Consider the following 13454-nt stretch of genomic DNA (forward strand, 5'->3'; position numbering starts at 1 on the left):
CATCGGGAGCGTCTGTCCTGAGCTGTGTAACTTTGCTAGTGCGATCGCGGTACGATAAAGTCAGCACCACGTCGAACAGAGGCCGAGCAGCTTCTGACGTCACAAAGCATGATTTCATGAGCTTAGGTAGGCCAGAGAAGAGGTTCCAAACACGTCTATTTAGCATTTGGTTGTAGGTCTTCCAGGAGATCAAAAACAATTAGAAAGCTGTTTTCCTGCGTGTTAGTCTTTAATCAGATGTGGACAGGAGGAAAGTCTTTGAGTCTTCAGTGTTCGGGAGTCAGAGAGGCAGATGGCTTCGTGTGGGGTACCTGTCAGCCGAGTCAGGAGAGAGCTGGAGTGTTTGCTCCCGGAGCGCTTCCTGGTGCCTGGGGTCCAGATGTGCCAGCGGCAGCTGTTTCCACTCCGGGGTTGAGGAGGGTGTCGTCTCCGCTGCCGAGATCGTGCTGGTGATCTCGGGGTTGGTGAATTCAGAGAAACGTGACAGAGGAACGCAGGCTAGTTACGGGCGGCACCCGTCTGGACAGCTCGTAGTATCCCTGGGGAGCGTGACTCAACAAGGCTGTGGTGGCTGAAGGCGCACGGGGAGCAGAGCAGCGGAGCACCTGGGCGCCTGCGGTTCCCCTGGGGCCTCCCGCCTGGACCGGTCAAGCCTCCTCTTGGGAGATGGGCACGTAGTTTGGCCTGATCCTCCACCGTGTTTTCTGACTTGCTTCCCACGGGCGATTTTGTTTAGAAAAGAAAAGCGGTAGGAGCGAGAGACAGAATCTCGGCGCTTGGCTTAAGTGAATCAGCCGAGTCTGGCGGTGGAACTTAATGAGAGAGAAAGTGGGTATTTGTTTTCAGGAGGTCGGTTGGTGTGGCTGAGCCGTGTACTTGGCTCGTTGGGTGGCAGCCGCGGCTCCAGAGGTGGAGTCGCCGTCCTGCCCACCCCCACCCCCACCCCCCGGCGCCTCTCTCGCTCGCTCTCCCGCGGCCACCTGCAGGCCACTCATCCTGCAGACCTCGCCCCCGCCCCCTCACGCGTCTTTTCCTCTCTTGTTCCTGCTGCGGTGACGCGTGCACGTCAGGAGGGTGCAGATGAGATCGAGGTAGAGGGTGTGAGGAGAAAGAAGGTGGTTTATTCCAGATGGCTGGGGGGAGCGGGGAGAAGGACGCAGGAAAAAAGAGGCCCTTTGGCAGAGCCTCGAAGAGGAAGAAGCAACGCACTGCATGTCCCGGCTCGGTGATGGCGGTGGCATGTTACCGAGAAGAGCGAAAACTCTCCGAAAAGCAGACGTTTGAGAAGGGGAGATCTTGGACGGTTCGTATGGGGCGGGGATATCCGGAAAGAGCAAGTATCCCATTTTCTGGAGTGTGTTTTCTTTGAACGGACTTTTTAAAATACCGAGTTTGACGTTACTGTGTTTTAAGGTCACGAGATTTATTTTGCTGTGGGACCACTTGACGAAGGCCCACGGGAAAACAGGGCTATAGAAAATACTTGCTGTACGGAACTGGTGTGGTTTTGTCGCGTGAAGAAAAGTGTGTCAAGTTTGTGTGGAAACCCACGACACACGGAAGAATTTCCGATTAGCCACTTAGTGGACTGCCCGAAAGTCTGAGGTCAGAGTCCTAGGTCCCTGGCTCGGAGAGCATCCCAGAGATGCGTTTGCCCAGCCCTCGATTCTCGTGCGGGGACGCTGGAGTCCCCTTGCCACAATCTCGGTCTCTTGCCGTCGGGCCGTAGCCACGCTTTCCGATCGCTTGCACTTCCTCCTCGGGTCCGGAGACACCGCGCTCCAGACCCGGGACGAGCATCCAAGAGGCGGGTCGGGTGGTCCCCGCCTGGGATCTGAGCCTGAGCGGGAAGCCGGGCGCCCCTTAGGACCCCTCCACCCAGACGCGCATACGGTCTTCTGAACGTTGCCATACGCTTCGCTTCTGCTGTTTTTCCGACAGTCACCCGAACGGGCGTTTCTACCAAAAGGATTCTTCATCTAAATGCAGGGAGCATCTAAGAGTTTATAATCCTAAAGAACAGCAAATAAAGGTAATAGGCATTGTTGGCAAGGATGCATTTTTAATGAAACGCAGCATTCATTGGACCTGTGGAAGCAGATGAGAGACGTGTAAATTGATAAAACAAACCTGCGAAGCTAATGGTTATGAGAGATAGCTTTTGGGTTACGTAGAACACCTGATTCGAGAAACACGTTGGCTTCGGTTTGAGTTACTAAAAAGCACGCTAATACATACATAATGCGAGGTGCCACCGCCGAGTTAGCTGTTAATTTTTGTGCCAATTTGCCATTAATGTCACAGAACAGGTTTTTGTTTTGTTTTTTTTGAGAGCGAGAGGACGAGCGAGCGAGGGGCAGAGAGAATCTCATGAGGGACAGAGGTGGAGAGAGAGAGGAGCGGGGCTCACCCGACGCGGGCTCGATCTCACAGACCGTGAGAGCGTGACCCGACCGGAGGTCTGATGCTTGACCGACCCCAGAGCAGGGCTTCCTGCCGCGGAGCCGTGGCGTCCCGTGCCGCCGTGTCTGCAGGCGCGTGTGCGCTTTCCCGCGGGGAGTGTGGGTGCGGGTGGCTCCCGCGAGACCTCTTGGCGGGATGTTAGATCCTCAGACGCTCCCCTGACCCGGCCGAGCGGGGAACGGGGCCGCGGAGCCGCAGGCCGTCGGCTCCCGGAGGGGGTTCTTGGGGGGCGGACGTGGCGTCTGCCACGTGGAGTGAGGGACGCGCGTCCTGCTCTGCTCTGTGCCCTAGGTGGAGATCAGTCGAAGAGTGACTCTGGAGAAGCTGCCCCCCGTGCTCGTGCTGCACCTGAAGCGGTTTGTCTACGAGAAGACCGGCGGGTGTCAGAAGCTCGTCAAGAGCGTCGAGTACCCTGTGGACCTGGAGATCAGCAGAGGTACCGGCCGCGGGCGGAGACCGCGTGCGCGGTGCCGGCTCCCCTGGAGGCCGGGCGCTCGGCGCCCAGCGCTTCTGCGAGATGCCGGAGTCAGGAGGTTCTCTCTCGTGACGGTTTGGTTTTAGATTTCTCGATTCGTAACGGATTTTGATGCTCAAATTGGCACCAGGGTAGCTCTTGAAAGATAAAGGCAAAAAGTGAATAAACCGTACGATCTTACTAGATTGTAAAACCGGAGGAGATTTTGTCCATTAAGATGAGCATCGTCTTTCTGGAGATATCTTGTGGATCAGTGGTCCAAAACGGTTTTCTTCATAAACGTTAAGAATCGCACGTACCGGCCTGTTAAATGGACTTTTTTTAGTGAAGTGAAGGGACGTTTCCCATAGGCCCCTGGGCGTTCCTCCGACCTCCGGTTGCAATGACACGTGTCAGGTTTGTGGCACCCTGTCCGCCCCGAGTCTCCGTCAGGTAACCGGGCCCCCTCAGCTTCGACGCGTTTTGATGAAAGCAAGCTCGTGTTGTCTTGCTTGTTACGCGTGTCTTCGTGTCAGCTGCCACCTGAAGTGCTTTCCAGAAAGAGAAACGAGATAAGCGGGGACCAGAGGCCCTGGCGTGGGTCAAGGGTGGGGGTAGGGGAGAAGCCGGTGGCGAGCGGCTCCCGGAAGGGTCCATCTGCGGGGAGCCGTTCCCGCAGGGGGACAGTGCCTCTTTGGAGGGACCGTCTTACTCTTACCTAATGGGACTTTTGCGGCCTCCCTCGCCTGTAAAACGTTTCAACTCTTCGTTTCCCCGGGCCATTTTGTTTCTAAGTGGGTGGCTCTCTTTTCCGTTTTTTAGCATGTCTGCTTTTAAGGGGTTTCTGGCATGAGCTTAACAGGCTCAGTGTATTTCCCCTGTTTCTTAACGGACTGGCTGCCGGGTCCGGGCGCTCCCTCGTCGCACAGCCGGTTTCCCTCCTGGGCAGCGCTTGCGCCCAGGGAGGCCTGGAGTTTGTTTTGTTTTCCTGGGCTGCCAGGGGGCGCATGTGAGCGGGGCTGTCGGCACCTCTTCGTCTCTGTCACCCTGAGCCTCTCTATAAGTGCTTTTTTACAGATTGCAGCTGTCGATGTTTTGTTTTTCAGAACTGCTTTCTCCAGGGGTTAAAAATAAGAATTTTAAATGCCACAGAACCTATAGGCTATTTGCAGGTAAGTAAATCTGTACGTTATTTACTTATTAAAGCACTGATAAAGACGTTTAATACCCAGGCCCAATTTTGCCACAATACCACTTCGCATAGAGAAGAGTGTCTCTGCTGGTAACCCCTGGACCTTATAAGGGGACTCTGTTTTCTTTTGAAAATGTGCGTTTGACCTGACGTTGGTGCTTGGATTTGACAGAATATCCTTTTGGCTCTAAGCTGAATCCGTCTTAAGACCTTGTTTGAGGGGCGCCTGGGTGGCGCAGTCGGTTAAGCGTCCGACTTCAGCCAGGTCACGATCTCGCGGTCCGTGAGTTCGAGCCCCGCATCGGGCTCTGGGCTGATGGCTCAGAGCCTGGAGCCTGTTTCCGATCCTGTGTCTCCCTCTCTCTCTGCCCCTCCCCCGTTCATGCTCTGTCTCTCTCTGTCCCAAAAATAAACGTTGGAAAAAAAAAAAAAAAAAAAAAGACCTTGTTTGACATCAGTTCTGTCCGTGAGTCAGAGGATCGGGTCGGAGGCCGCCTGCCGGGCTAGCGGTTTGCAGACGGGACCTTTCCTGCTGCCGTTGTGGCCCCTGCGCGGGGACGGTGGCGCCTGGGGGGCCGGGTCCCCGAGACCCCTGTTCTCTCGGCCCAGAGCTTCCTGCGGCCCCAGTTTGTCTAATACTGTCTGTCCGTCCTTCCGCTCCTCCTTCCTCTTTTGTAGCCAGAGTCTTCTGGGCCTTTGAGGCTCTGTGCTTGTGCTGGTTGCTGTTTGCATCAGCTGCGTGTGCTTTCTGGCCGTTTTTACCAGAATTTCCTAGCTTCTTCGTTATCCTTCCTTTTGTGTTGGCCTCGCTCAGTCTGCGTGTAATTTAAACTAAGTTCCCATTTACTGACACGTGTTTAGTGAACCTTTCTACTCAGTGCCTTTTTCGTGGTATCTCATTTATTCCTCACAGCTGTCCTGCGAGGCAGGTGGTGGTGTCCCCATTTTATTTAAAAAAAAATTTTTTTTTTTCAACGTTTATTTATTTTTGGGACAGAGAGAGACAGAGCATGAACGGGGGAGGGGCAGAGAGAGAGGGAGACACAGAATCGGAAACAGGCTCCAGGCTCTGAGCCATCAGCCCAGAGCCTGACGCGGGGCTCGAACTCCCGGACCGCGAGATCATGACCTGGCTGAAGTCGGACGCTTAACCGACTGCGCCACCCAGGCGCCCCGGTGTCTCCATTTTATAAAACAAGAAACCCAAATTCTTGTTTGGGACACACGCCCCGCTCTGGCCCGCAGTGGCGTGGCCGGTCTTCACCCTCCTACCCTCCGTCCTGCCTGTTTAGAAAGTTGGTTGGCCCCCGATGAGCGGGTCAGGTCCCCGTGCGACACCAGGAGGGCTTGGGCCCGGTCACCTTGCTCTTCCTGCCAGGCTGTGCCTTTGACTTTCTCTTCTCCCCCATGTCAGCCGATCACAGCCCCTCCCCAGGCAGGGGGGCCCTGCGCTCCTGCGGTGTCCCCAGCCCTTTCCAGCCCTGCCTTGTCATGGAAACTCTGCCACCTGCCTCTGGGACCAGAGAGGCCGTAGCGGCCGGCCTGAGTCCGAAGCTGGGCCCTGAGGCCCCAGGGGGAGATGAAGGTCAGCCCTGCCGTCTCCCTGCTGCCCTCCCCGCCTGGGGCCGCTGCAGGGGGAGGCCGCCGACCTGGGGCAAGGACGGGAATCCCTGTCTCTCCTGCTCGGGGAGCCCCGGTGTGGTCCCGCTCTGCCTGCCGGCTGTGGCCCAGCGTCTGCCCGGGGCTCCCCTGCGTTCCCAAATCCTCTCATGGCTTCTCACTTCAGAAATAAGGGCACTAGATTGGATCAGTTGGACTTTTCCCGGTCTGCCAGGAATGTAAGAAAGCACTTCGCACAAATGGTTCTGACTGCGGGACCCGGAGAGCACGTTTGAGAAGTGCTGGCCGGTCCCATTCAGTCAGGGGGACTCGCCTGGGGTCCTGACGTGCCGTGTCAGCCCCCGGGTGCTGCTGAGGGAACCACAACGCGTGTGGAGTGCTTTCTCTTGAAGTGTTAGAACGGGAGGGGCCTGCAGGAAACACAAACCCACAGCTCCTTAAATCCCACTGACTTGGTCACTCGATCAAAACTCTTGCCCCAGACGTGTCTTGGAGGTGAAAATCCAGGACGAAAGCCCAAAGTGGGTTTGGGGTCTGGGGGACGGGCCATGTCAAGCCTCTTCCACGTCCTCGATGGCCTTTTGATGGGTGCGACCTGCCGTGTGTGCCGATCCCACCGCTGGTGTCCTGCCGGGGCCTCCTGCAGTCTTCTGTCCCCAGGGCACCAGCCGTGTTTGTCACGTGGCTGGCAAGGGCGTCCCCTGCGCCTCCAGCACGGAGGCTCCTTTGCCGGGGGGACTGTCATCCCACCAGCCACGACCTGGGCCACGGGTCCGGACGGGGTCGTCCCTCCGCTGGAGTGACCGCTGCCGCCAGGGCCCAGCCACCTTGCCACCAGCCGAGTCTTGTTCCTCTGCACTGATGGTGGCATGAGCTCGCCCGGCCACCTTGCCAGCCCCCTGTCCTCGGGAGGCGTCTCCCTCCCCCGGGTTCCTGCCTGAGGCCCGGCCCTCCCCCCCCCCCCATGGGGGAAGACGGGGGCCCTTGGTGTCTTCAGGGGACTTCACTGCGTCTTCCACTGGTTGGTTGTCTTTGTTTTAGGCCTTTGACCAAAGGCTTCTTGATTGGACTACAGAATTTTTTTAAGTGAAAAGCTTCGTTTAAGCATAAAAGAAGAAAGCGTAATGACTAGGTGCCATTTCGGTGGGACGCCACCCGTTCCGCCCACATGACAGTCCTGCTGTCTGTCCCTCTTGGGGCCGGTGCGGTCACTCGTTGTGATGTCACAGAAAACCTAGAACTGCCCATTTTCCACGTAACGCCGGCATATTCCTACATCGCCGTGCACTCAGCCTGTTCCTCTTACTGTGCACGGCTCTTGACGTTTCCTTGCTTTTTCACTCTTACCAAATCTTTGTCGGAGGTTCACATGATCTCTTTAGAAGGGGATGGGCTGGATCGAGAGCATGGGCGTTTGGGGGTCTGGGTGGCATTTCTGGAGGTCCGTCAGTGCTAGCGGTTCCGTGGGGGGCTGGGAGGGGGCGGGGTCTTTGGCGCTAAGTCCCCGCGTGCTCGCTTCAGCGGTGGGCCGTCCTCGCCCGGAGGGCTGGCTTGTGGGACAGCCCCGCCGGGCCGGCGACTCCTCCGCGAGGCCTTGAACGTCCCGAGTGTGTCGTTAAGGTGTCCGTGTGTGACTTTCTCGCGCGTCGCTGAGGGTTTTGGATTACATGACGTTGCTTTGTGTGGTGGCATCTCTGCCCCACGCGCCTCGGAAAGGTGTGTCCCGCGAGGCGGCTCCCTGGGGGCTCAGGCGGGCGTGGGGGGCGTGGCGCGCGTGGGGGGCGTGGCGCGCTGCCGTGCCCCGCCCCGCCCCGCCCCGCCCGTCTCACCGGGGCGCCCGGCCTCTCTTGCAGTGGTCTACCATCACGGCAGCAGCGCGACGGGCGGCCACTACACCACGGACGTCTTCCAGATCGGTCTGAACGGCTGGCTGCGCATCGATGACCAGACGGTCAAGGTGGTGAACCAGTACCAGGTGGTGAAGCCCACTGCCGAACGCACAGCCTACCTCCTGTATTACCGCCGCGTGGACCTGCTGTAGCCGCCTGCGCGCCGTGTGCCCGCCGCCCGCTTGCAGACGCCGACTCCCTCTGACTTCCTTCCCGTCTTTAGTGGCTCTCTAGGGGGAGCCTCTTCGTCCTTGGCAGAACGGGCTAGAACGGAGAGCAGACGCCTCGGGGCTTGTGCGCAACAGTTCACGTTGCCGCCTGCCTTCCAGATCCGAATCATTTGGTTGAGACAGACCGTCACTCGATTTGAGAAAATACACAGAACCCGTGTTTCTGAAATAATGCCGATTCCTGAGTGAGAAGGGGGAACTTGCATTCGATTCGCAGTCTAATTGCTTAGTAGAATAAATCCTGCACCAGCGACACTTGTAAATTTGTGAAAATGAATTTTATCTTTCCTTAAGGAGTAAATTTTTTAATCCGTCACACTTTCCTTCCCCACCCTCTAGTTTTTGATAAACGATAAAAACGAGCCAGTTATCAGAGGAGACATAGTTGTTACTTCTAAAAGAAACATAAATACGAAAAATAAGTTGCTGGTTCCTCACCGGAAAGATACGTGTTAGTAATCGTGTGATGAAAAGCTGCTTACGTATGCATTGCAGATCAGATACCCGGAGTTAAGACGTTAGCCCACGTAGGTGGGTGGTTGTAAACTTTATTGCCATTAAAAGATTTCACGTTGCATTCATGCTTCTGTGTACACATAATGAAAAATGGGCAAAATCATGACGACGGATCTTTCCTGCAGTCGCTCTGTTCAATTCTGCCGTCTGCTCTTCTGTGATGCTGCGTCTCTAATTGTACACAGTTTAGTGATCTCTAGGACTACAGAAGTTGTCCCCCACCAATAAAAATCACAAAGTTGGTTTAAAGCTGTGCACGGTGTTTCTTTGCTCTCGCCACTTCCGGTCACCGGCGCTCCCGTGGGCCCGCGGGCTCCCCCAGAATCACGGCGGGCCCTCCAGCCAGCCGAACCAAGGCTCGGGTCGTGCCCGCTTGGTGTCGCCAACGCCACTAACTAGCGATTTGGGGGGATGGAGTTTTTGAATCTTCGGATAGCAGAAGAGGGAGGTGACTCCTCCGTTCCTTGTTCCTGTCCCCAGCGCAGTCAGCGTCCCCAGAGCGGTGGGCTTACGTCACGCACGGCTGAACACCGTGCTGCTGGGGCATCTTGGCAGCCCTTCGGACACCGCCCTTGGGTTGGGGACAGGAAGCCTTTCCCGGGCAGAAGAGGCGGAGGAGAGTTCACGTGGGGGTCAGGCCACCCGCAGTGGCTCTCGTGCCTGTGGTGTCCCGCTTCCAGCCCGTGCAGACCATTCATGGTAATGAACTGGGATCCCCGGACAAGCCAGCCAGCTTACGTGGTCACGGCCTCGCCCCCGAGCGCTTCCTTGTGGCAGCCAGTGGTCCTGAGCCTAGCCGTGTGCCGCTCGGGCTCCGAGCTTAGTTTTCACGGAGCCCACTCACCTGTTGTCACCCTATCCTGATTTGCTTGGCCGACCTACAAGTTACGGTTCGGTTTTCATTGAAACAGACCCTTCTCAGGAGCATATGGTGTTTGGAGTCCACATTCCCTCTGGGGAGGCGACCCACCAACACTGCCCCCCAACACTGCCCCAGCCGGGGACCAACTGGAGCTGTGTTGTAGAGCTTGTCATCAAGCTCTGTGCTGTGATACCGTGACCCGGGTCATGTCCTCGCTCGCGAATGGCTTCTCCGTCCTGATGCACACCAGCTTCCAACCAGTGCTGCCCGTTCCCCCCAGCAGGGTGAGGGTCTCTGTCGCCGGACTGTCCCCGTCCCGTGTGAGTCAGACCGAGTGCCCTCTCAAGGACAAGGCCCTCTGGTCTGAGAATGCCTTTTCATAGTCCTCTGGAGGCGAAACAGTGCCTTGCTGGGACCTGTTTTTCTGTGTGTTTAGATGAGACCATGTCCCCCCAAATAGCGTTCGGGGGTTTCTGTATGATCTTTACGCTGCTAAGGTACAGATTTTGTCAAGCCCAACATCTTTGGGAGGTGACCGCGAGGTATCACTGAACTTTGTTTGGAAGGTCTCCAGTCTCTCTCTCAAGCGCGGTGGAAGTGAGTTGGTCCCGCGGGGCCTTGGGTGTCTTAGTCAGTGTAGGATGGGTTCTTGACTTTGCTGTTTCCCGGGGGACACCGGACTTCCCGGTACAGCCGTCCGACGGCCAGCAAAGGGCTCCTCCTGGCCTTTGGGTCCGTATGTCATTTGTTTGGAAGATGGACTCCAGCTCTGTAGGAAAGAGAGAACACCTGCCTTCCCTGATTGTGTGTGTGTGTGTGTGTGTGTGTGTGTGTGTGTGTGTGTGTGTGTGTGTGAGAGAGAGAGAGAGAGAGAGAGAGAGAGAGAGAGACAGAGCTTCCCAGTTTCCTTCGCTTAAAAGCGGACCCGCACACCCAGCGAAAGAGGGGTAAACTCACCAAGGGAGAGTATGCAGAGTAAGAAGTCAGCCCGGAATCAGTTCTCATGTTGTCCCTGGTTAGAGAACAAGGTCGTTCTAGCAAATCCAACGTTTTCCAGGGTCCCAAGTGGATTGTTAGCCGTGTGTTCTGTGTTCTTCAGATTTTGAACTCTGGGTTCAGTATTTAGTGCTGCCACGTTAGTGTTTTCGTAAGTTTTGTAGACCGTTTCCCTGGTTTTAGGTCATTTACACTTCGAACTTGGCCCGTTAACCTTGGTGTGAGGGTCGTCGATTCTGTGATTTTCCTTTGTCAGCATGTGACACGTCTTTCTAGGGGGCCTCTTAAGCCTCTTTGCATACTGGGGGGGGGGTCGCGGGAAGCGTATCACAGGGAGATGTGTCTTTGATGTGTGAATGGTCACTAACAAGACATGGACGTTCTCCTACAGGGAACGATGTCACGAAACTCACCTGCTTGGAATGTGTGCCCAGCAGCCAAGAAAGCGGGTTCCGTTCAGAACGGAAGGTGGTGGTCCTCTCGTTGTCCCGCGTGGTACACGGGCCAGCGGCCCGAGTGACTCATGGCAACGTCCCGCTCTCATTTCTCAGCATCACCAGTTGCATCCTCATGGTCTGACTCGTGGGCACCACGAGCAGAAACTTTGTGATCAACACACGCGCCCTCTTACGCCTTTCTCTGAGCGGAAATTCCTGTTTATCGCTCTCTCGGGCTGTTTGCACTTGGCCAGGATGCCTGGTTACGAGGCCGAGATTGCAGTCAAAGTCAGACGCTTTGGATGAACGCAGTCAGCCCACGGGTTTCGCACCGCACAGCCTCCAGACCAGCTTGCACCGTTAGTAAGTTGTGCCGCTGCGGACACGTCCATCTAATGGTCTGTTTGGTCCATCAGGACAGATGGAAGAGATGGGACTTTTCTGTCACTGTGCTGGCTCGGTGACTGTCCCCAGGGAGACCATGCCCCTAAAACAGTGTCCAGGAGAACCACCTGTTCACAGCCAGCTGTACACGTGAGGTGATTTTCATTTATTACTTATTAATGTATTTTTTTAATGTTTTTTTTTTTTTTTAATTTATTTTTGACAGAGACAGAACGTGAGTGAGGGAGGGGCAGAGAGAGAGGGAGACACAGAATCCGAAGCAGCTCCAGGCTCCGAGCCGTCAGCACAGAGCCCGACGCGGGGCTCGAACTCCCGAACCGGGAGATTGTGACCTCAACCGGCTGAGCCCCCCAGGCGCCCCGAGGTGATTTTCATTGAAAACCAGTCAAGTACATCGCCAAGCAGGCCTGCCTTTTCTTCAGCAGGCTTCCAAGGACTCGTTTATTGTTTGTGTAAGTGTTGCTATTCCTCTTCTGAACTAACCATTCCCGTCTTACTTATATCTTTCGGAGAAAAATGTATTTCCTTGGAAAAAGGACATTCGCTTCACAGCCCGTCACCCACAGGGTGACGTTTGTTCTTTTGCGGAGCAAACGATGACCAGCCAACACGCATTGGGCCCCGTCAGGCAGTCGCTCGGTCTCTGGTCTGGCGCCCCTGCTCCCACGGGAAGGGCGCGTCGCTGTGCGTTGAGCAGGGGCTTCCCCCGGACGGCGTGTACTGCCCATGTCTCCCCGTTACACACGTTTTGTTCCTCAGACCTGGTTGTGTCTCCTGCACCCTGATTGTGGCTGAGATCACTTGCTAACAAGCCCTGATTGGCTGAACACAAGAGGGTTTTATCAGGTGACCTTGCCTTGGAGACAGCCAGCAAGTAATGAGCTTAAGCTTTTTATGTATTTTTTATTTTTTATTTTTTGAGTTTATACCTTTATTTTGATAGAGGGGGAGAGTGCACGCGCACCTGCACAAGCGGGCGGAGGGGCGGGGTGGGGGGAGAGAACCGCATTCAAGGTCCTGACGCTTTTGACCTTAGGACTCCACGCCAAGTGATCGTGTTGATGTTCTGTTTACGAGCCCCGCTTTCTCATGGTTGACTCTTGAAGCGCTTGCCGTTTATTTGTTGGCAAAGTTTCTTGTGTTTTTTCTAACAAGTAAAATATTAGGGTGGCTTTGTTTATTCTGCCTGAAACCAACGAAACGCAAGCCTGTGTGTGTGCATTTGCAGAGTTCCCGGACGGACCTTGGGGAGCGTTCACGTTGTTCTCGGCACAACCGAGATATCCTTGGGAACCGGATAAACCTCAGCGCTGTGTTTTTGTTTTGCCTTTTTGTTTTTTTTTTAATACAGGCTTTTTTTTTTTTTTTTCTCTTTAAGTATTTCAGCGCCTCCAGAGTGAGTTTTGGTCTATGTTGTGCAGCCGTCTGCGTGGTTTTCTGGGTTCGGCATCACCCAGGGATTCCGAGCTTGGGTCTGGTGAACTGCCCTTGGGTTTCCCACCTGTCCTTCAAAGAAAGCAAACCTCTTCATGTATTTTTAGAGAATTTGGGGATTCTTTATGTGACGTAAGAAAAAGTTACTCTTCCCGCTTTTAAAAAAAGAGTGATGGGCGCCTGCGTGGCTCAGTTGGTTAAGCGTCCGACTCTCGATTTCGGCTCCGGGCGTGATCTCACAACCGTGAGATCGATCCCTGTGTCGGGTTCCATGCTCGGCATGGAGCCTGCTTGGGATTCTCTCCCTCTCCCTCTGCCCCTCCCCTGCTCACACTTGCACACGCACACTGCCTCAAAAGAAAAAAAAAAAGATTGAAAACCTCTTGTGTACGATGTGGATTTACTTGCTGACGCGCGAATTGACTCTGTCCTCCCTCAGTGCCTGTTGACGTCGGTGGGGCCCCGCGCTGCGCCTCCACACTGTCGATCTGCAGGTCATTCTTTGCCCGGTGACCACGTACCGATGGCTTCTGACAGCCGCAGGACTGGATTCGCTGTGCTGCTTGTTCTTGTCACATGCAGCTTCGGGCCCGGGACGAGTAAGTTGGTGGCTCAGCTGGGAACAGCACACACCCGCCCTCACGTCCGAGGCCAGCGAGTGGGTCCCCCTGGCGGGTGACGCAGGGACAGAGCGTCTGTTGCACTTTCAGAAAAGTGCGAATTAACTTGGCAGTGGGTGACACGTGCTTTCTAGGGTGACACCCCATTTCCCATGGCTTCAGACGCACGCCGCCACCTGGGGTCACACCTCCCAGTGCGGGCAGCGGACTCAGACGGAGCCGCCACCTGCACTGCTGACGGTGACCCCTGGGGGCCGGGACCAGCAGGGCACCGCGGCATCCTCTGCGGTCACCCTTGGGTGCTCCCGCTTGCCGCCCCTAGGCTCCCTTCTCCAG

General features: G+C 55.8%; 1 protein-coding gene across 1 annotated transcript in view; it reads left to right on the forward strand.

The window, feature by feature from the left end:
• The window catches only part of USP10 (ubiquitin specific peptidase 10), a 70355-nt gene extending 61742 nt beyond the window's left edge, over positions 1–8613 (forward strand). Inside the window, exons 12-14 of the mRNA XM_047078852.1 lie at positions 2755–2899; positions 4024–4089; positions 7583–8613. Of these exons, the coding sequence (XP_046934808.1) occupies positions 2755–2899; positions 4024–4089; positions 7583–7770 (399 nt within the window). The 3' untranslated portion in view covers positions 7771–8613. The remainder of the gene's footprint in view (positions 1–2754; positions 2900–4023; positions 4090–7582) is intronic.
• Positions 8614–13454: the final 4841 nt, after the last annotated feature.

This window comes from Lynx rufus, unplaced genomic scaffold (assembly GCF_022079265.1).
Source record: "Lynx rufus isolate CCGP_SWC_20201006 ecotype Redwood Valley unplaced genomic scaffold, mLynRuf1.p SCAF_16, whole genome shotgun sequence".
Lineage (NCBI taxonomy): Eukaryota > Metazoa > Chordata > Mammalia > Carnivora > Felidae > Lynx > Lynx rufus.